The following is a 23158-nucleotide window of genomic DNA, read 5'->3' on the forward strand; positions in this document are numbered from 1 at the left end:
CCTTAGGCTAAAGAAGCAGGCCTGCTTTAGTGGGATTGTGATGGCAACGGCATTCAGCTTTGCCGGAACTTCTTGTACCGATACTTCGCCCATGAGGATGTCATCCATGCTAATTTCACTGCGGGAAGGTGAGAGTAATAAAAGTAGTTATCAGACCACGAAGCACTGCGGGCTTAGATGCTTCAGAAGACAGGTCTATATACATATTTCTGACCTGTGGTGTAAGGAAATGAAGGATCTGGAGACTGAAGTCGACACGGTCGAATCCTCTGTGCATGTAAATCATGACCATCATAACATCTATAACTCAGATGAGGTTAAATTTTGGTTTATGGTAAGAGAATTGTCCAGGGAAACCCATCAAAGTGTACAGAGCTAAGAAAAAAAGTGATGGTGAGATAGGCAGGACTAATTTCTTTTTGCCCAGAGATATCTCTTCAATATTATTGTATAAAAAGGGGAGCCTGAGGTCCTCGTCCCAGTCTGGTCGGCAGTAGAGCGTATATGGTGACGCTGGGATTGTTCCAGCTCAGGACAGGTGACTTGAGTTTCGAGAAAGACCAGAAACCCAGGTCAAGTCAGAAAAGAGGAGTGAAAACAATTTTTCTGTTATGAAAGTATGAAATATTTAGAAGATCAGAGAGGCACTAACACACCCGCTGTGCCCGAAACCTCCCCCAGTGCTGCAGCCACGGTTCTGATGGAAGAGGTTGCGGGTCCTCTGACAGCCAACACGAGATGCTCTCTGGCCACCTGTGAGACAAGGCGGGTCTTGAATACAGTGAGTCTTCAGCACTTGCTTGGTTGTGAGCTCTGCTCATAGCATCTTATCAAACACACTGTTCAAAAAGTATCTGAGGGCTTATACACACAGAAAACCCTTTCATTCACATGGAGACCAGCAAAGCATCAATGAACGGGGGAAAGAGTGGAGAGTCTGTGAAAAGTGGGCAGAGAGAACAGATCCTTGGATCCCAGGAGACTGTCAACACCTCCAGGAGCCGTGAGAGCTGATGGGAAGCTCCACGGGAGGTGACAGCGGGGAGCCCCGGACTGGACAGACTGACCTTGCGCTGGAGCCGGCCTTTCCCCGAGGGCCTCTCTGATACACGGCTGTTTCCGGCGGGCACCGTCTGGGCCTGTTGGCGATGCAGTTCGGCGCCTCCACCACCAGCCTGCTGTCCTTCTACTGCTCTCATCTCCCCTGTTCCCCCGCTTCCCCGAGCCTGGGAGTCCTCCTCAGCTCCCCCCTCACCGTCACCCACACCCACTTTGTGTCTCTCGGGGTCCCCGTCTTAGGGTCGCTGGCAGCTCCCCACGCCCCTTGCAGGCAGGCCCCGTGGTCACCCTCCCGGCTGGAGAGGCAGCAATTGAACGGGGCGTCCAGATTCAGGACGGCCCCGCCGCTCTACCAGACATGGCTTCTGGAAAGCAGATCTTTTGAGGTCCTCCCCGCTCAGCATCCATCCGTGCTCTCCATTGTCACAGAACAGAATCCAGGTCCTTGGCCCACAAGACCTGTACAGGGGAACACTGCTGGGGGTGGGGTGGGCAGGGCGGACGGTGACCGTCTCCGAGCCTTCGGCCCCATGGGTCCTGCTTTTCCCCCCACCCCAGAAAGCTACGGGGCCGTGGGGGGTTCCTGAGCCCGCTCGCAAGGACCCCCGCCCACCGTGCCCTGTTCTCAGGCCTCCCGCGTCCTGCTGGCACCTACGTGGCCCCAAACCGCAGCTGCCCTGACAGCAGGGACCGGGAGGCTGGGTCCGGGAAGTGCAGCTTCGCTGGCCAGCGGACTTGGAAACAGTTTTTATTCTGCAGTAAGTATAGCTTCACAGGAAGCTGTAACGTGGACATTCGTGGGGTCCCCCGTGCCCCACACTGGCTCCTCGCGCACACGGCATCAGCAGCGTGAGACGCGCGGGCGCAACCCGGGCTCGTCCAGGTGCCACCAGTGTGTGCACAGTTCCCCGCAACTGCCTCACATCCGTGGCCCCTGTGGCCGCCAGCATGATCCCGGTGCAGAGGTGTTCCCTCCCCACAGCCTCCTGCACCCCTGATGGCGGCTCCTCCCCTCCCCCGTCTAATCCCGGCTTCCATCTCAGTAGCGGCGTCATTTCTGGAATGCTCTATGAAGGGGTCGCATGTGCACAGCCCTGCGAGCTTGCCTTTGCACTCACCTCGCTTCCCTGGGGTCCATCCGAGTTCTTAGTGTCTAGCTGACTTTGGATGATGTGTCTTGCCCGTTCCTGCATGGGACTGGCCACCAGCTACAGTATCACATGGGTGACGATGGCTCTTCTCCAGTTGTTCTCTATTTGTTCAATAAACATGGAGTTCCTGCTTGATGCCAGGAAAGCACCAAGGAGAGAGAGATGAATCAGGTGTATTTCTGACTCTGACAACCTTAAAGCCTGTGGAAGAATTTACAACCCATTAGACCCACAGAATAATTTATAGACAAAATGGAAAACAGTGATATTCCAGATTGTCTGTGGAAAGACCAGAATAGTGTGAGGGGCTCAGGGCCATGATCCGGGTGAGGGATGAGGAAGGTAACCAGTGGACCGTCCAGGCGTATTGTTTACGTTTGTATTGTGTATGTGGCTCTTTACCAACGCCTGAGAAAATGGTGGTGTTGATAATGTGACGATGCTGTAATGGTGTGAAGTTGAGGAGTGAGATCCGCATCCGCGCTGAGCAGAACTGCACCGGAAATGATCCGCAGGCCCCACGTGGCCAAGGCCTGGCGGCTGGAGATTCCCCTGCCCTCTGCCGGCCTGGAGAGAACGGGCAGCTGCTCCTCCTGTCCTGTGGGGATGAATTTCCCTGTTTGTGAGGACAGGAGGGTGTCACCTAGAAATCCCCCCTGGGCTTTGGACCACGGAGCTGGGTGACAGACGCCAGCCGGGAGACAGTGGAAGGACCAGAGCACACAGAGCACCACCTTGGTCACAGAGAGTGAGGCTGGACACACCTGAGGCGGAGATGACCTCAGCTCCCGGGGACCCTGCCCTGGGCCCCTCCTCCCCTGCTCACCCACTACTTGCCACAGCTCACTAAGCATCTGGGATTAGGTTTCCAGCTGCAAAGACTTGTCCACTGGGTCTCCCACTCTACCCTGGCCTCAGCGGCCCCCTCCTCTCTCCTCGCAGGGGGAGGTAGTATTGGGGAGTGACGTGGGGATGCACACTTTGTCATGGCCCTGCGGCAGCCGACCCTGTCCCCCTGACAGAGAGAGCATTCACTCACATGGCGTCTGGCTGATCTTAATTCCCAGGAATGACAGGCCTTTCCAGTGCCAAAGAGACGACAAACTTTGGGTGAGAAGAATATATATGGAAATGTTCAGATAAAGCAGAGGATGGACCACGGGACATTTACTGTGGAGCTGATGAAGCTGAGACTTCTGGGCCCTTCTAAGATCCTGGGAGAAACCTTAGTGACTTGTTCTTGTGCTTATGTGTTTCTGTAATGTTGGCAAAGGGAGATGCAATCCTGCCGTTTACCTGGAAGAGGCAGACGAGGAACAGCTGGTAATCAGCACTAACTGACTACAACGAGTCATGATTTAAATATTTTCAAGTCCGACAGAAGAGACGTGATATTGAGCAAGACACTTAGCCTCCCTGCAGTTCACTGTGCTCGTCTGTGCGATGCGCGTGCTTATTGCACTCTATCCCGAGCCCTTTGTGTGGATTCTCTCACTTGATTCACCAGCTAGCCTATGAGAGAGGAACTTTTATTCTCTCCAGTTTACAGGAGGAAACAGGCAGAATTTAAGCGATTTTGCTTTAAGCCGCAGTTGGTGGCAAAGCTGGCAATCAAAGGGCAGGGGAGTCTGACCCTGGAGCCCAGGCTCAAGGGAACGGCAGCACCAGTTTTCAGCAGGGCTGCCCTGCAATTCAATTCCAATAAATTAACACAACAAACATCTCTTGGGTGTAACCTCTTGGGTGTCTGCTGGTGCAAGGACCCCCCTGTGAAAACTAGGAGATAGTTTACAGGGAAGTGTTTTGGAGAAGGCCTACTGTTTTTAAAATAACTGTGAGCAGAGACAGTACTTCTAATTTCTCAAATCTGTAAGGGATAGAGACATTTTTAACAGGTGACCGAAACCCTCCTCTGTGTAAACATCCATATACTGGAATGGTTAATTTCTCCTCCCCCATGGCAGGGTCAGAGTAGAGGCAGCCTGAGGAGACCTGGAAGAGTTCAGACCCCTTGGAGATGCAGTTGTAACTGAGGCACCATGTCCCCGGCTCAAGCCACCCCCCTTCCCCCAGCCCCAACCCCCAGCCCGGCGCTCTGTGCAGGCCTGGTCCTCGATGCCACACCCCGAGCAGCCTTCCAGCCCGTCAGATCCAGCCATGTTGGGCTGCATCTGGTCACCTGTGTGCGTCCTGCGCCCACCAGGGCCCCTGGCAGTGGATTTCCGCAGGACCTGTCTGCTCTGCTTCTGCTGGTTTCATTAACGGACCAGCTGAATGGTCGATGACAGAGATGAGCTCCAAGTTCACTGTGTTCTTGCCACAGGGCCCGAATTCAGGCTGCTGGGAAGCTGAGCTCTAATGAATGACCAAAGGCGAAAGCACGTGTGTGCGCGTAATCCCAGCGGCTCACCGAGCTCTCAAGGGTACCGACGGCGTGCCTGCTCTGGCCTTGGGTCAGAACTGGGTGCTGGAAGCATCCCGAGGACCGGGAGGCTGTCCAGGCCCCAAGGCGGCACCACACCCACCCACTCTCCTGCTACCTGGCAAGTTCAGGCTCAAGCAGCCTCACCTCGCCGGCTTCAAGGACCTACTGACTGGCCGGCCTCATGCTCCGTCTTTTCCCACTCAAATTCCTCCCCCACAGGCATCCCCCAGAATGTTCCTCTCAGTGGATTAATCTCATCACATCTTCCTCATTAAGAGCCTTCCGTGGCTCTCCACTGCTCGCAAAATGAAACCCACACCTCGGCCTTCGTAACGCTGCATCCAGATTCAACTTAAATCTTTCCATCCTGGGACCGCCCCGCTGAAGCAAAGTGTAAACAGCTCCCACTCACAGCCTGCACTTTTCCTGTTCCTGGTTCTTTCCTGTCTGAAGCTGACTTTCTTGGTTATCTTTAAATACCACACATCATCATAAAGGCTTAATTTGAATTCCTACTTTCTCCATGAATTCCTTCCTATAACACTTGTGCCGCATCATTCTCTCTTCCGTAGACCCATCATTATCTTGCACTACAGCTGTGGAGTTAGGCTTCTGAAGGCAGAAATTTAACTTCAACTTCACGGTAGACCCACAGCCTGTCCCCCTGCACTACCCAGTACAGCGCCTTAGACTTCGAGGTCAAAACAGAAAACACCTGTTGTAGCTAAAGGCACACATGTTGGTCTCTCTAAACACTGACTTATAGTTAAAAAAATACCTTGGATATTTCTTTTATAGAGGTGAGATGAAATAATGCAATGATTGTTTATAACAGGGTTCTCTAAAAGTCTACATCTTTGGGTATTACTTTAAATATACTTTCAAAAATCATAAACACTACTTGCTTTACAAGGCTATTAATAATTTAAGGAACCTATTTTTAAAAAGTCAACTTGGTCAAGGAGAGATTTTTGTTTATTATCCCAAAGTCTAGTTAAATGTTTAATTAAATGTAATAAAATTTTAAAAAATAGTCGTGAAGGCTTATTTAGAAAGATAAAAGCCAGTAGACCTGAAAATGGTACAGAGAGGGGTAGATTTTATTTATTAATGTAGTGATTAAAAACATTTAAAAAGAGGAGCAAAAAAGCAAAAACTCAGAAAAAAAATATACTCAAAGCACTTATAAGGAAATGTTACAGGAACTTTGAATACCATTCCCAGACCACATGCTTCTAAAACAACAAGTATTCACAGTTCCAAATAATCTCAGCCCTTGATATTCAGATAGTCCAGAAGTGCAGATACGCCCTAAATCACAGCTTAGGAGAAGGATTTCCAAACACTCATTTCATCATGATTTACATTCAGAGGAGGAGTTGCTGCAAAGGAAGAGCAGCCCACAGAAACCTTCTGCATCTTTAGCTGAGGCACAAAGAACAGAAAAAGACAGGAAGACACTTTCTCTCCATTTCTCCTTTCCCACTCCTTTGCTTTACAGTCAGGAAAAACCCTCAACAGAAGTACCCAGATTCCCAGAAGAGGGATCTGGTGAGCCAGCAAAAAGCAGACAAATCAAGACTGTGGATCCAGGAAAGGACAGCGGTTTGGTGGTCAGTGTTCACCGGTCACCCTCTGCGTCAGGAAAACAAGGTGGCACGTCTTCTTGTGACGTTCCAGCCAGGGCAGCTCCTGCCGCCCTCCAGGTGCGGCCCTCCAGGTGCCGCCCTCCAGCTGCCGCCCTCCAGCTGACGCTGTGATGGTGCCCTGGACAAGCACAGCCCCTCCAGAGCGTCCTGGACTCACTGTGACAGCGCCGTCCACATGGAACCACTCGACACTGATCCTCCCATCGGAGCCTCAGTCCAGGGGCTACTCCTGCAGCAGGCTTCTTGAGATCAGTATCCGCATCACCTCGTTGCTGCCTGCAAGAGCGAGAGGACGCAGGGGCTTAGGAGCTGCCGGGCCTGAGAGTCAGCGAAGCTCTGACTAGGGATGTAAAGGGCAACGTCGCTTTTTATCTTGAAAGATGTCAGGAAGTGAGGAAAAAATTTACTTTTAAAAAAACCTCTTCTGAGTGGCATGGACATATATACACTACCAAATGTAAAATAGATAGCTAGTGGGAAGCAGCCACGTTGCACAGGGAGATCAGCTCAGTGCTTTGTGACCACCTAGAGGGGTGGGATAGGGAGGGTGGGAGGGAGATGCAACAGGGAGGAGATATGGGGATATATGTATATGTATAGCTGATTCACTTTGTTATACAGCAGAAACTAACACACCACTGTAAAGCAATTATACTCCAATAAAGATGTTAAAAACAAAAAAACAAAAAAAACCTAACCTCTCCTGATAGTAAAAGTGATTTTATTAGGTAAAAAACAAACAAAATAAAACAGCAGAACATACAATAGTATACGTAGTATAATTCTATTTTTAAAAAATGTATCTATGGGGGGCGAGATGAATTGGGAGATTGGGATTGACATATACACACTATGTATAAAACAGATAACTAATGAGAACCTACTGTACAGCACAGGGAACTCTACTCAGTGCTCTGTGGTGACCTAAATGGGAAGGAAATCCAAAAAAGAGGGGATATATGTATATGTATAGCTGATTCACTTTGCTGTACAGCAGAAACTAACACAACATTGTAAAGCAACTATCCTCCAATAAAAATTAATTAAAAAAAATGTACCTATACAAGCACAGAAAAAGGTCCAAAAGAAGATATTTTTGGTCTTAAATATAAAAGGAGCCCAAAGTATTAGTTCTGATGTCAAAACATGAATGATCTTTTTTCTTTTTTAACTTTTCCTATATTTTGTAAGTCTTCAACAATAAATATACCAACATCATCAGTAATCAGAAAACTGAATTTTAAAAGAACAAAAACATTTTCCCTGAAAGAGGGGGGGGTCAGTTGCTTGCTTCATTTTTCCATTCTTTTTAATGCAAAAAGAAACATTAACCACCATGAGGAATGAGTAATCATACATCTTGAATAAAATCAAAGCTGAAATTTCCTATCTATCCAATAACAAAGTCTGGGGTGAAACAAGTGACAAAGACCAGTGCGCACATTTTCCTACAAGTGGATGATGGTGTGGCCTGAAATAAGCATATCTGGCTTTTCTCAGTTATTCTAACAGGGTTGAAAGACAGAGTCAGAATGAAGGGAAGTCTTCTGCACTCACCAAGGCTGGAAAGCAACACCTACGTACGACTGGAGTCACAGAAGGAATGAGGCGACGGGGTTTGGCCTGCGCACTAGCAACCGTGCTCATAAACACGCTTTAGGGACAAGGTTTGCAGCAGAAAGCAGACACTGAAGCCTGTGACTTGGACGTGACACCCCGTGGTGGCTCTCAATGTGGCTCCCAGACAGGCAGGAGCAACCTCACTGAAGCCTCGTTAGAGATGCAGATTCCCAGGCCCACCCACGACCCATGGAGTCAGAAGCTCTGCGCTCACAAACCCTCCCAGTGGTCCTGACGCTGGTCGGGTCTGAGAAGCATGCTTCAGAAGCCACAGGGAGGCCCGTGCTTCCTTCACATTCCTTCACTCAAAGTCACTTCCCCAAGCCTTTGCCTCATCTGCTGCCTTGGCTACAGTGTAACAACCTCAGCTATCTACTGGCTAAACAACAGTCATGTAATTTCAAGACTTCCACACCAGTGTGGAGTGGAGAAGGCCATGCAGAGCCCGATGCCAGCAGCTTAGCCATCTCCTGCCCGGGGGCCTGTGATCAGCAAGAAGATGCCCGTGTGTGACAATTAATTTACTGAAAGCTCCATCAGCAACACTGGTGATCGTGATCAGTGTGTAGAGGCTGGAGACCAAATTAGCTCACATCTGCCCCGGAAGTTACTGTGGAGAAGTCCTGGGACCCCTGAGGACCAGGTATTTTACAACAGTGAAGAACAGCCACTGCTGCAATTTTCAAAATGCCTTCTCGGATGTTACCTTAGTTTGCGCTGTCTCTATAAACGATAAAGGCAAAGGGCAGGAGGGGGGTGACTTGGTGACTTCCGCGGGGACAGAGCAGGGCCTCCTGGCCCCCAGGCCAGGTCAGAAGGGCACAGCAGGCCCCTCCAGAGGGGGCCAGAAGCAAGGAGGAGGAAGACAGGCAGCACGGGGACAGACGGCAGGGGTGACGGCTCCGAAAGGGAGAGAACCACCTTGGCCACTTTTACCTTCGAGGATCTGATGGACCCTGGAGTCCCGCATGTACTGCTGGACTGCGCAGTCCTTCAGGTAGCCGTAGCCCCCGTGCATCTGCAGGGCCTGGTTGCAGATCTGCAGGGACACAGGGATTAGATACCTCGGATTCTGGGAAGGCTCTGGAACAGGGGCTCCTCTCTCTGCCCCAGCCCTGATCTGGCCGCCTGCCCTGAGCCAACGCGAGGAAGGTGAAGGTGCCAGCCGGGCCAGAGGGGTTCCGGTTCTGTGTGCACAGGGACGAGGGAAGTCTGCCTCCTGAGCGAGCCCGTCCCCACCCACGAGGGACTCAGAGGCCTCTGCCCTTCTCGCCTGCCGTCTGCAGGGAGAGGCTGCCCGCCCCACACCAGCTGGAGTTCGGGCAAGCGGCAGATGCAGCCTCACTGTGGAAATGGCTCTGCCCCTGACATTTAAGCACGGCACAGTGCTGTGGTCTGACCCTTCTTCCAAAGGCAGCATCTCACCCAGCGCACAGCCAAACGGCAGAGACAAAACATGATGTGCAGCGGCGTGGAGCGGGTGAAGTGCTGGCCGAGAGCGCCCGCGTGGGCCTCTCCCGAGTAGCTGACGCCTCACGCCACATGCCAGGAGCGGACGGCCGGCCCGCCCGCCACATGCCGGTCACCCAGGAGAGGCACAGAGCATCACACTCACCGCAAAGCATTCGTCTGTAGCGAAGAGCTTGGCCATGGAGCACAGGGCCACCGCGTCCTCACGCCCCTCCTGCAGAGCCACGGCTGCGTGGCGGATCATCAGCCGCGAGGCCACCAGCCTGGCCACCATATCCGCCAGTTTGAACTGCAGGTACTGCAGTGAGAGGAGAGAAGAGAACCAGACGCAGACAGGCTCGGAGAGCCACCTCTAACCGCGGGCCGCTTCTAAGGGGCCCCAGGCTCCACAAAGAACGTGCCTCGTAAGTTCTAAGTCCACTGCACTCCCTGCACGTCAGCATCTCGCCTCCTTAGGAAGACGCTCCCTCTGTCCCTTCCACCCACAACCACTAAAACGCCCACAGCTCTGCCCGGCACGCCCTGGGGCCCCGCGCCCCTGCACACCTCACGGGGGGTGGGCTGGACCCAGCGCGGGCAGGGCCGGGAAGCAGTGGACGTGGTGCCCGAGACCCCTGCCCCGGCAGCAGCAGCACAGGCCACAGCAGCGCCCCGAACCCAATAAGCCAGACACAGCGGGGCGCCTGCGACCCCGGCTCCAGCCCCGCCCCACCCCCGCCTGCTGTGGTGGCAGCGCCCGTGACCCAGGCAACCCCGGATGTGGCAGAGGTGCCCGCCATCCGGTGCCCTTTGAGGCAACATCAGCCACAGGCACAGCCCTGGGCACAGCAAGCACCAGCACGCCCAGCGCAGCGCCTCTGGCAGCGGCCGCAGAGGCGAGAGAAACCAAAGCCCACACTACAGCGCCACCTGCTGGAAACCAAAGAAAAGTTAGAACCAAGTAAAAAAGCTCTACCCAAGAAGGTACTGGCTGCTTCAAATGGGCCAGCAGAGGAACAACTGACCAAGCACCATGCAGAAGCACGGTAACACATGGGACCACAGAAAGACGACAGTTCTCCAGAAACCAGACTTAAAGTCATGGAATACTGGGACCTAACTGATGGAGAATTCAAAATAGCTGCCTGAGGAAACTCGATGAGCTACGAGAAAAGTCAGGTGGGCAGTTCAATGAGCTCAGGAATAAAACTAATGAACAGAAGGAATACTTTACCAAAGAGACTGAAACTCTAAGAAAGAATCAAACCAAAATTCTGGAGCTGAAGAACTCAATAAATGAGGTGGAAAATGCATTAGAAAGCTATGGGGATAGAGCCGACCACAAGGAAGAGAGAATTAGTGAGCTCCAAGACGGAAATCTAGAAATGATTCAGGTAGGAGAGGAGAGAGAGCTAAGATTAAAAAAACGAAATCCTACGAGAGCTATCCCACTCCATCAGGAAGAGCAGCAGGATAGTGGGCATCGCAGAAGGAAAAGACAGGGGACGGGAGCACAGAGCTTGTTTACAGAAGTAAGGGCTGAGAACGTCCCAAACCTGGGGAAGGAACTGGATACACAAGTCCATGAAACTAAGAGAACACCTAATTACCTCAACGCAAAAAGATCTTCTCCAAGACACATAATATTAAAACTGCCCAAAGTCAATGACAAAGAAAGAATTTTAAAGGCAGTCAGAAAAAAAGGGCAATAACCTACAAAGGAACCCCATTAGGCTAATAGCGGAACAGAACTACCTTACAATCCAGCTGTTCCATTTACGGTATTTTTCCAAAGAATATGAAAACACTAATTCAAAAAGATACATGCACCCCTATGTTCACTGCAGCACTATTTACAACAGCCAAGATGTGGAAGCAACCTAAGTGCCCGTCAGTAGATAAATGGACAAAGAAGACGGAGTATACGTATACAATGGACTACTACTCAGCCATAAAAAAGAATGGAATCTTGCCATTTGTGACAACATGGATGGACCTAGAGGATATTATGTTAAGTGAAATAAGTCAGACAGAGAAAGACAAATACCATATGATTTCACTCATACGAAGAGTCTAAAAAACACACAATAAATGAATGCACAAAACAAAACAAAACAAAACCACATAGATATAGAGAACAGACTGGTGGTTACCAGAGAAGAAGGGGGTGGGGGGAGGGTGAAATGGGTAAAGGAGATCAACTGCATGGTGATGGATGGAAATCAGACTTTCAGTGGTGAGCTCACTGTAGTGCATACAGAAGTCAAATTATAATGTACACGTGAAACATATAATGTTATAAACCAGCATTACCTCAATAAAGAAAAAAGAAAGAAAAACTGGAACACAAGCCAAAGAAAAAAGAGATAAATCATCTAATCCCATCCCCCTGAAATGATTACTTTTTGCATTTTTCAGACATATCCCTGAAAATGTTTTATTAATATTTATACAGGGACGTCCCTGGCAGTCCAGTGGTTAAGACTTCACCTTTCAATTCAGGGGGTGTGGGTTCAATCCCCAGTCAGGGAGCTAAGATCCCACCTGCCTTGCTGCCAAAAAACCAAAACATAAAACAGAAGCAATATTGTAACAATTCAATAAAGACTTAAGAAAAAAAAAATGGTCCACATCAAAAAAAAAATCTTTTAAAAGACATTTAGGGCTTCCCTGGTGGCGCAGTGGTTAAGAATCCGCCTGCCAATGCAGGGGACATGGGTTCGAGCCCTGGTCCGGGAAGATCCCACATGCTGCGGAGCAACTAACCCCGTGCGCCACAACTACTGAGCCTGCGCTCTAGAGCCCGCAAGCCACAACTACTGAGCCCATGCACCACAACTACCGAAGCCCACGCACCTAGAGCCCGTGCTCCACAACAAGAGAAGCCCCCGCTCGCCGCAACTAGAGAAAGCTGTGCACAGCAATGAAGAACCAAAGCAGCCAAAGACAGACAACTTAATTAATTAAAAAAAAACTTATACATATTCATGTATTCTGTAAACAAAGCAGAAGCATACTCCTCTAAAATGTCGTGCTTTTTCTTGCCAGTCAATGTATCACGAATCTTTTCACGACTATAAGCAAAAATTATTAAACAATTATTGACAGAAATAGAGCACAAGTTCTGGCTGAAATGGGGGCAGAACCCACAAGAGACATCAGGGCCCCACAGCTGTAGAGAATGTTCTAGAGACAAGAGCAAACGCTGGGACACCGGGGAAGTTACCTGGTTACTGGCCAGGGGCTCTCCAAACTGCTTCCGGACCTTGAGGTGGTCTCGGGTGAGGATGACCGAAGCATACGCAGCGCCCAGAGAGCAGGACGCTAGGAAGGACGGTACCAACACGTCAAGTGAGCCAGGGGACCGCGCTGCCCGCCCGCCGCTCCGGCCCCCTGGGGTCCTCACCGACATTGATCCTCCCCCCGTTCAGTCCTCTCATGGCAATGAGGAAGCCCTGGCCCTCGTCCCCGATCCTGTTGGCCACGGGGACAGCACAGTCTTCAAAGATCACCGCTCGGGTCGGCTGTGAGTTCCACCCCACCTGGCAAAAATCAGGGGCTGTGTGGCTGCCCAGGAGTTGACCGCTCAGGGCAGCGTCCTCTCCACCAGGCTCTCCTATCCCTGGACTTAGTCCCTCGAGAACTTCAATGAGGAAAAACAGAAAGGTCACACAAAGATCTGTCGACTCAGATTTTTCTCTTTAAACACATTAAGAGCATCGACTTCCTAGTGCCCACTCAACCAGAACAACCTGTCCCCACACAGTTCTCACGGCTCCTTCAGGATCGGGCAGAACTCTCCTCCCTTGTGGCACCTCCATGAGTATATTCTTTTATAAAAAAACATTGACAGTGGAAGGATTACTCGGGGTATGTGTCCTTTTATAAGGACAGCACAAGGATAATAATGACCAAGAGCCACGCTCGTCCTTTGAAGAACTCAGCGTTTTTGCACGTGGTGCCGTAACGTCCACCACGCTGGCCATCGGCTGCACAGACCCGGCGAGGCGCGGGCACTGGCGCGTGGGAGCCAGTCACACACACCTTCTCCCAGCTTGGCTGCCGGTGACGTCACCCTGGCGACATCATCCCGGTGACATCACCCCGGAAGCCAGAAATCGGTCCGGGGAGAGTATTTCCACCACAGAAGCTGGCAAACACTGCACACGAGGGGCTTCTTGGTGGCTGCTTTTCCCAGGGAGCTGAGGCTCAGTGAGGCAGATCCTGAAGAGCACAAGACCAGACAAAGCCCCCGGGTCCCCGACAGCTGAGAGCCCCACTGCCCTCGTTCAGGGCTCCCTGCCGTGGGAAGAGGCGCTCTGTCCACAGCCTTTTATTTAAGGTTTTTCTTCCAACATGGGCTCAGTCCTTCTCTTCTGTCCGTCACCCACCCCGTACCCTCAATTCCACTCAAACTGTTCCGCGAACTGTGCGGCTGGGCTTTTTAAACCATACTTTTGCTTCTCCTGCTCCCTGCCCGGGACCACTCCCCATCCCCAACCTCCGTCAAAGTCAAGCTTCACTGCAACCTCCCGAGGCCCTGCCGGTCGCCTGAGCCAGCACTGACCTCGTTGCCTTTCAGGCCCCCAAGTCTGAAACCTTCCCACACTGGCCTGTGTGGTCTCCCTGGAACTTACCTCCCATCCAGAACATACACACCTGGAACGGGGCAGACGGGCAGACCTTAACAACAGCCAATCACACAAGAACCACATACAAACAGCTGCTACCTCCTAGCCCCTTCCTGTGAAAACACCTCCCCTTCTCCCCTGGGCAGAGAACCCCGCTCCTCACCCCCCAGAGCCCCTGGGAAGCTGCGGCCAGAAAGAAGACCCTCCTCCCAGCCCGCCCAGGACCAGGGGAGCCCTGTCCCGTCCGTCTGTCTTTCCTTCCACAGACTGCCTTCCCACCGCCACCCCTCCTACGGGAAAACGCATTCTTCTGTACAAAACCTTTTAACAATTAAATCCAAGATAAAGCAATTCCTCACGCCACTTTCCCATAAAGCCAATGCGAAACTGGTTGTTTAAAGCTCTCAGCTACAAAATGTGCTCAGTACGCCAAGTCGAAGCATGTGCTTGCAGGAAAGACGGCCATGGGGCTGGAGAGAAAGACCGGCTGCTCAGGCCACTGCGGCAGCCAAATCAGCCATGCGACCAGTGGGTGACCCTGCACCCGGCCTGCGCAGCCCTGCCTGCCTCTCCAACTTCATCCCACGCCGTCCCCTTTGCTCACGACCCCCCGGCCACACGGAGAGGCTCTGGCTCCTTCAAAGAGGCTCATCCCGTCCCCACCTCGGGCCCTCCGTCCCACTGCCGTCTCTGCCCAGAACCCTCACGGCAGGTCCCGGTGACGCTGCAGACCTCATCACAAAGGACACCTCATCTTCAGAGTCATCTGTCCCCACCCCGAGAAGCTCTCCTCCGTCCACATCGCAGCCTCCCGCCTGCCTTCCCCCCTTGCCCTGAGCAATGACGGAAGGCACCGCGTTTTGTTCCTGCACCCGCCCTCCGGGCCAATTCTACAGGGCGGGGCGCGTCCGTGCGGCCCCTGCTCTGTCCCACCACTCAGTACAGTGGACCCCTGCCAGCTGCTCAATGAATGAGACACCCTTCCAAATTCCCCACACATTATAGGACACGTAAAGCAAGATGAATAATTAAGAAGAAAACAAACAAAAAGAGATACAATATATATGCTTAAAAGCGAGAGGAGACAGAAAGTAAAGGGAAAGAGACACTTTTTGTTTATGGAATTTATTTACAGTTTTTCTCCAGGCCCTAACCTTGTCAGCTTTGGTATGCTATCAACCGATACCAGGAATATTGATGTGTTGAAATAATCATCACTATCTTTATAAGCACAAACACCAGAATCAGTATAACTTGGTCCTGTAAAATTATGTGTCAGGCTCCATGTCAGTCTGTCTTATAACCCCAAAGAGACATTCCTAGGATTAAGAAGTCTTATAGCTACGTATCTCATACACCACGTGTACACAGCTTACATAGCTTATAAAGGTAAGACGATGTCTTATAATCCCAGACAAGCTGTGGTGATTCTTGTACCCCCAGGAGTGAGTGTAAGGCTTTGCACAGTCGGTGTCTAGCAGGCCCTGCTTTGCTGTACGAGAGAAGGGGCACTGAACCTCTGAGCTCCTAGCAGCTGCAAAGGATCAGGAAGGTCATGAAGGGACGAACGGGGATCCGGGGAGCCAGGAGAGGAGAGGTAGATTAGGGGCCATCTCATTACTGACTTCTCTCCAAAAGCCCCAACTCTAACAGTACCTGCTGGAGGTGGAGGCCAGGCACCTGGCCTGGCCCACCTGACTAGATCCCACCCTCATTACCAGTGACAGTTACATAACCACAGGTCTACTGTTCATAGCCTGACTACTTCTTAATCCTAAAAACGTCTTCTCGAAGCCTGTGGAAACACTCTTCCTCTTACATTACTGAAAGACCCACAATCGCTTCCAGTGAGTTTTACTGTATTTTTATTTGGAGAAGAAAAGTGGCCCATATGCTTTTCATTCCTGAGACCTCTAGTCTCCTGTAAGCATTTCCTCCTGGGGGAACAAGAGGGCATCAAGATAAGAAGGTAGGTAAGAAATACAGGCCAAAAGTGGCTGCAGGAGAGATGACGGAGAAATCCCGCCCACTGATGGACTTACTGGCAAATGCTGCTACTTCACCAGCGGCCCAGCGCACTCTAACAACGCCCTATCCCACCTGATACACTGTCGAAACCCTAATTGAAGCAACAGCCTCCAAGGCCAGCGAGCCAGTGTGGAACCCATTTCCTGAAACAGAGCAGAGGCTGGTCTGGCAGAAGCAAGAGGCTCACAGCCTGACTCTCCCTGTCCAACCGCACTCACCTTTCTCTCCTTCTTGCCAAAGCTGAGGCCAGGGGTCCCCTTCTCAACAACTATGCACGAGATGCCTTTGGGGCCTGGTCCTCCTGTTCGACACATGACCACATAGATGTCTGCTTCGCCTCCACCACTGATGAAGGCCTGCGGGGTTGGAGAGGGGAAAACACTGTGGTCCCCCGACGATGGGACAGTGAGAGAGATGGCGGCACACAGAAACTAAGGAGGGTTACAAAGAGCCTGCACCGAGGCTGTAAAAAGGAGACACTAGTGAATGGAACGAAGTGGCCTGAGACCAGAAGGGAAAACAGTGATGGTGAACACCGGCAAGTTGGTGTGAGGTTCCCTCCCACACGTACCACCCCGGGGAATGTTCACTCGCAGACCCAGGGTCCAGGCTGTGGAGGCAGGAGGGGGACAGCCTCCGAGCAGCCCGGGGAGGACCGAGGACGGCATGCTTGTACCTTGGAGCCACTGAGCACGTAATGATCTCCTCGTCGCTTGGCGGAGGTCAAGAGGGAGGCGGCATCACTCCCACTGCCTATGGCAGGGACGGGAGGGAAGCGGAGAGGTGGAAGAGAGCTTGGGAAGGTAAGGGAGCCCCGGCAAGGCTCCACCTGAGAAATCTTCCCTTATAAAAAACACCTCAGCGTTTGATACTTTAAAATCCACATGGCTGAGAAGCTCTCTATACTTGTGAAAACTGCATACGGCAATCAGACCCTTTTCCATCTCCCATCACACTAGCTTGCAGGGAGCCTCCTACAAGGAGGTTCTGGTCTGCAGCCTGGAAAGATTCTGCCCTAGAGAGCTCTTAGCCTTGTGACATCAGGTCACGGCCATCAGGTACCCTTGGTCAACAACGGCTACATGTGCTGGGGGCTGAGAAGGCACACCCCGTGATTTCCCATGAGTCACACCTCCTGCTGCACCTCATCGGCAGCACGGCAAACCCACCTGGTTCAGTGAGGCAGTAGGAAGCAAACTTCTCCATGGTACAGAGTGGAGGGCAAAACCTGTGCCTCTGTTCCTCACTTCCAAAGGTATCAATCATCCAGGCACACATGCTGACAGGTACACCAAGAAGAGACATTGACAGAGATAAAGACGGAAAAGAAAAGGAAATTTGAGGGGGAGGGGAATGGGGAAAGAGAACAAAAGCAGCAAAGTAGAGTGAAGCAGAACAGAGTGGGAAGGGAAAAGTCACAATTGAGAAGATTCATCTTTAAAGCAAAGGCCTGGATTAACACATATTCCTGGAACACGTACTACCCAGACGTACCCAGGGCCAAGGTATTTCTCACCTGGATGCTGTTCATACTATTTCTAGTTAGGTTAACTGAGCTCCCTAAAAATCAAGGAGTCCTATGTCCTTTCCCAAATTAGTGGAGGCTTCATCTTTGGGTTCAGGAAAAGGGAACAGGCCCCAACCACTCCACTGGAGAAGCCTGATTGGTACCAGGTCAATCTGGAATTTGGGAGAAGGCCAGCATTGTCTAAGCAACATACGAGAGGACAGATTCTAGTCCAACAGGGAGCAGCAGGGCTGAGTGTGAACTTTCAACTGTCTAGACCTTCAGGACAGCCAACCTGAGAAGACAAACCTTCTTCCTGTTGACACAAAATTTCCCAGTCAACCCGCGCCAGCACGTCACTGTGCTTCCCCATCTTGGCCACTCACTTGTGGATGCTTATGTAGGCTGTGGTGCTGGTGCAGCCTGTGGCCAAGGCTTCAAAGATGACAGAGGTGTCGAGCCGTGACAGTCCAGACCCTCCTACGTCTGTTCGTACGTAAATCCCCCCGAAGCCCAGCTGGGCTGCCTTCCGCATCACGTCCACTGGGAACAGCTCCTGCGCACACAGAGGGCAGGGTCATCAGCAAGTGATTCACAGACGGCCTTTTCTTTAGAGGGCACCAGGAAGGGTCAAGACGCTTGCACTCGGGAGAGAGTAGGGGGTCTCTTAACTCAACATGCCTTTTGTCATCTATATAGTGGAACCAGTTAAAATGCATTCTATAAGGACTGGTTTCTGGCATGAAAGTTTCTTTTTATTATCAATAGAATTGCCTTGGTTTAAGAGTACCCAAATCTTTGTGCAATTAAAAAAAATGATATCTACAGGATGCGGAAGATGCCTTCCAGGAAAGGAATCACACCACTCCTGGAACTTGCATTCGCTGTGAGAGTTTTAAGTGGAGAATAAATACTGAACAATCTGGGTCATAAGGAGGAGATAAGGGTCACTGAGTGAGATATCTGTGGGAACATCCAGCACAAGGAAAACCCGCACCTTCTGGTCCCACTCCGTCATGTTTGGCGCCATCTCCCGGGCAGCAAAGTCGAAGGCCACTTTCTGGAACTCTTTCTGCTCTTCGTTTAGTCCTGTAGAAGCTGTGGGCGAGGCGGCATTTACTCAGAGCCAGGACAGGGGTCAGGGAAGTGTACTGCAAGCAAGAAGCACCACAAAGCCCAGGCCGGCAGTGGACCTACGAGAGCATTCCCACACGGCACACCACCTCTAGCACCCACCGTTAATCAGCGTCTTGATAGAGCATCACCTGCTTCCTTCCTTCTTTACTCCCAAATAGACTGGCTGACTTCATTTACCTTGTTACTTATTCTTTCAATACTCATCTTTATCTCTTCCTCCTCATGAATCCACATTAAAGGAATAATAAACACACACTGACCCTCAAATTTTGATGAACATTTTTTTCCTTCAGGATGTCCTGCGTTCCCTGTATTGGAATCTGTGCGTATTTGTCTACCAGCTACAACATATTCATTTTAAAAGATCAGTCAGGAAAGGAAGATATGGTACTTTGGCTTACCTTTCAAATTAAGGAAAAGATCCTGTAACAAAGCTGTGCATTTGACAGTCACTGATAACAATGATAATGAGTCTTCCAGTGTTGAAAACATGGCTAAGGCCTTCCTAAATCCGTCTTCACCTAATGGATTCAGAATTTTTAGAATATTTTCTTTCCTAACTGTTAATGCCGTGACTTTGGGTAACTCCTTCACTTCCAGGTCTAAGCTACTTAAAAGCTAAGGAAATGAACTGACTGAGCGATACCAACAGACAGGTAATGGAGCTTCATCAGGACAAGTTTCTCTAGAACCTTAAACATTTTGTAAAAGACTATACTATTCTAGTATTTCATCGGAGGTGATACTCTTTAGGAGAAAGATATCTGCATCAGCCTACGTGAAACAGTGATCACTCAATTCACAGTGTCATTACTTTACAACTTTTCTTTAAATAGCCAGTTCCCCGAATGACACGAACGCTATTTATTTTCTATGTTTTTTTTCAAACACTGTGCAGAACGAGATAGGACTCAACTGGAAAGCAGAGCGACAGGCCACCTAGCTGGTCATGTGGGCCTGAAATATTTTTCCCGTTTTGCAAGGTGATAAGACTTTCAGCTAGCGGCAGGCCAGAAGCTAAAAGGGAAGAACCTAAGCAAAGCTCCTGTGAAAAACCACCACTTTTTGGGGACCGTGTAGAGAATCTAGAAAAGGACGGACCATGAATCCTGGGAGCCACCGTGCAGAAGGGTCAGCAACCTGCACAGGGTGACAGACTTACGCTGCTCACATTATCTTTCTTTCATTTTCTTAGGACTGCCGTTTTGAAAGGGCCGCCTGCCTCACGTGTGTCTGCTGCAGCTGGAGGCACAGTGGTGGCTGAGAAAACGTCAGGGGAAGAGGAAGTGCCGGGCTCTGCACTGCTTTCTAAGGTTTCAGCCTTTTGGTCCTGGGGTGATGCTAAGAGCACCAGAGGCGTGGAGGCACCCCGACCACGACTTCCTTCAGTGCCCGACTGTCCTGCGCGGCCCTTCCCACAGAGAACACGGGCAGGCGGCAGCACGTGTCTCTGGGGTAGGCCTGGGCCTCAGGAGTGGCTGCTGCGTGAAGCAGGACAAAGCTGTCTGTCTGTAGCAGGACCCTCACCAAAATGGGAAACTCAGAAGTGAAGAGTTGTGAGGATTAAAGATGACGCGACCTTGCGAAGTCCAAAGCAGAAAACTACGCTGGGTGTTGCTCTCGGAAACGTGGTTAGGGATAAACAATTCATGGTTCCTTGCCTGGGAGTCGGGTCATTTTCCATTCACAAAAGAATACTGACTGAGTGTCTACCATGGAGCAGTGCTGGGGTGTCAAAGATGAAAATGGTCCAGTCACCCAAAGGATGACATAAGTGGTGAGAAAGCAAACATCTGACTGTACACGGGCTACAAAACTTCCGTCCCAGCAAGAGCTCAATACGTGTCTACAAATATTATTATTAGTATTTGACAGAATAAAACAAGTAGTTCAGGGTATAAAAGGTTTAAGAAGTAGATCTGAATTGCATACAAAGTAAATAAGAGGGAATGGGTGTACACAAATCAGATGTACAGGCGCACCTTGTTTCACTGCCCTTCATTTCTCTCTGCAGAATCTGTGTTTTTTACAAACTGAAGGTCTGTAGCAACCCTGTGTTGTCAAACGATGGTTAGCCTTTTTTAGCCATGAAGTATTTTTAAATTAAGGTATGGACATTGTTTTCTTAGACACAATGCTACTGCACACTTAATAGACTACAGTGCAGTGTAAACGTAACTTTTACAAGTACCGGGAAAACAACAAAGTCGTTATTGCAGTATCTGCTTCATTACAGTGGTATGGAACAAAACCTGCAGTATCTCTGAGGTGCACCTGTATAAATACAACATAATTACATACTTATTTAAGATAGGTAATAATCAATTCTAGATAATGGAATGCTAACAAAAGGAGAACACCGCTTGGAGAAAAAAAGTGGAAAAGGCAAGTTAAAAAGTAAATTATACACAAGAAAGCATGGTTACTGAGTAAAAATACCTAAGTTCTCAGAAAACATGCACTGAAAAACAAAACAAGACGAAACCCAGGAACCTCCCTGGTGGTGCAGTGGTTAAGAATCCGCCTGTCAATGCAGGGGACACGGGTTCGAGCCTTGGTCCAGGAAGATCCCACATGCAGCGGAGCAACTAAGCCCGTGCGCTACAACTACTGAGCCTGGGCTCTAGAGCCCGCGAGCCACAACTACTGAGACCGCTGTGCCACAACTACTGAAGCCCGCGTGCCTAGAGCCTGTGCTCCACAATGAGAAGTCACCACAATGAGAAGCCTGCGCACAACGAAGAGTAGCCCCGCTCGTTGCAACTAAAGAAAGCCCTCATGCAGCACCGAAGACCCAATGCAGCCGAAAATAAATAAATAAATAAATTTATTAAAAAAAAAAAAAGAATCTTTGAATGCATCCAAAGGCCAAACCTAGCCAGAGACTCAACAGTTCTGAGAAACCTGGTGCTCAAGGAATGCTTGGGAAGCTGCAGCAAATCACAATGAGGGAGCGCTGGACAAGGAACCAGGCGTTCAAGATCTGGGTCTGCAACTATTAATTATACAATTTTCAGGAAGTCAGGCCTCCAGACTCCTCCCTCAGCCTCAGGTGCCCCGTTGTAAAACCAGGGGGCTGCACTAGACACTGAGCAAGTTTCCTCATCTGTAAAATGATATATCAGATATAATGAAAATCATAACGCTCTTAAAAATTACTTTTCACATTAAAATATGCCATGAATCAATGAGAAACATTTGTTGATCACTTCCATTAACTTGATATTCTAATATGTAGAATGATACACTAAAAGGACAGTTTCCTTTCATTTTACTAATTAAAAGAGGATTAAAAAGCACCTTCAACACTGGTTGAAGTTACACCACTAGCCACCGGAAATACTTATATTTAACCAATTTGTTGCCAATCAACAAAGGTGACCTTGCTTACCGAATTCTAAGTGCTAGGATAGGGTGGCACCCTGTGAAGGTGTTTTAGGACATTGAGAAGAAAACTGTCCTATACCTTGGCGTCCTTTACAGCTCTGGATGTCGAGCTAAGGCCCTCAGAAGCTACTCTGCCGTTTTCAAAAGTGTCATTTATTAAAAATTTAAAAAAAGAAAGACTTCAAAAGAAAACAGTGGTTAGGCGCCCGACAACGTCACAAAGTGTCTGGTTACCCCCTAGGCGGCCTAGGTCCCCCCCACTCCGTTATTGGCATCGAAATTATTTGCCTGGTGCCAGGAGACATTCAGATCTGTAAGCTCTGGTAGTTTCCCATTTGCAACAGGTTATTTTTCTGCAGAAATTTCAACAGTTGAAGTGTTTTGTAGTTATAGGTGTTGTTCTATAATTTATATATGGGAGCAAACCTTGTATCACCGGAGATTTTGTTCACCAATCACAACCAGCCCCGGGCTTTTCACATTCTTACTGCCTTTAAAACCGATGGTTGTGATTTAAAAAAACAAAGTCACGAGCTACCGCGGCAGAGCCCGTCGTTATCCGAAAGCAGATGGGTAACGACGTAGCTCCGAATTGTGAGAGGAAAGGTCGCAGGGGCGGCCTCACAAAACGTACCGCCAGGTTCATAACGCAAAGCACGGTATGGGCGGTCTGTACAAGGACGGACCAGCATCGGCCACCGGGACCGGACTGAGCCACCGAGGGTCGCCCGCTCCCGGGGCCGCGCCACGTCTAAGCCGGGGAGACCACTACGCCCGGGGCGCCCGGACGGGCCGACGCGGTGAATGAGGGCGGCCGGGCCGGCCAGGTGGACGGACCCCTACCCCCGGGCGAGCCTTACGGTCGATGCAGGAGACCACGCCCCGCCGGCCGCTTTCGGCGGGGGCCTGGAGCCCGCCGCGCAAGCCGCGCAGCCGCGCCCCGACACGCCACCACCGGCCCCACAGCATAGCCACCGCCTGCTCCACTTTTTTCTGCTCGGGCAGAGGTCTGAGCGCCGGTGACCCCGGCCGGCCGGCCACAAGGGTCGCGCCGCACCGCACGCTGGGAGCTGTAGTGCGCGCCGTGGCCCCGCGTGCGGACTCGGGGCGCCTGC

General features: G+C 50.5%; 1 protein-coding gene across 2 annotated transcripts; it reads right to left on the reverse strand.

The window, feature by feature from the left end:
• Positions 1 to 5717: 5717 nt before the first annotated feature.
• On the reverse strand, positions 5718 to 23073 carry ACAD8 (acyl-CoA dehydrogenase family member 8). Of its 2 annotated transcripts, XM_061202207.1 has the most exons (11): positions 22904 to 23073; positions 18517 to 18617; positions 17906 to 18075; positions 17182 to 17291; positions 16689 to 16765; positions 16231 to 16368; positions 12760 to 12895; positions 12580 to 12677; positions 9520 to 9672; positions 8841 to 8943; positions 5718 to 6560 (listed from the first exon to the last, which is right to left on the reverse strand). In XM_061202207.1, exons 1-11 carry the CDS (start codon positions 23010 to 23012, stop codon positions 6508 to 6510), a joined length of 1248 nt encoding a protein of 415 aa, XP_061058190.1. In that variant the 5' UTR covers positions 23013 to 23073; the 3' UTR covers positions 5718 to 6507. The 2 variants fall into 2 exon arrangements, with proteins under 2 accessions (XP_061058190.1, XP_061058191.1); XM_061202208.1 differs by lacking the exons at positions 12580 to 12677; positions 12760 to 12895.
• Positions 23074 to 23158: the final 85 nt, after the last annotated feature.

The sequence above is a fragment of the Eubalaena glacialis genome, chromosome 10, assembly GCF_028564815.1.
Source record: "Eubalaena glacialis isolate mEubGla1 chromosome 10, mEubGla1.1.hap2.+ XY, whole genome shotgun sequence".
Classification (NCBI taxonomy): domain Eukaryota; kingdom Metazoa; phylum Chordata; class Mammalia; order Artiodactyla; family Balaenidae; genus Eubalaena; species Eubalaena glacialis.

Coding starts and splice junctions, on each gene's coding strand:
- ACAD8 (XM_061202207.1), bottom strand. CDS start 23,012: ATGCTGTGGGGCCGGTGGTGGCGTGTCGGGGCGCGGCTGCGCGGCTTG. Junction 18,618..22,903: donor CGTGGTCTCCTGCATCGACC/GTAAGGCTCGCC, acceptor CCTCGCCCACAG/CTTCTACAGGACTAAACGAA. Junction 8,944..9,519: donor CTACAGACGAATGCTTTGCG/GTGAGTGTGATG, acceptor GTGTCCCTGCAG/ATCTGCAACCAGGCCCTGCA.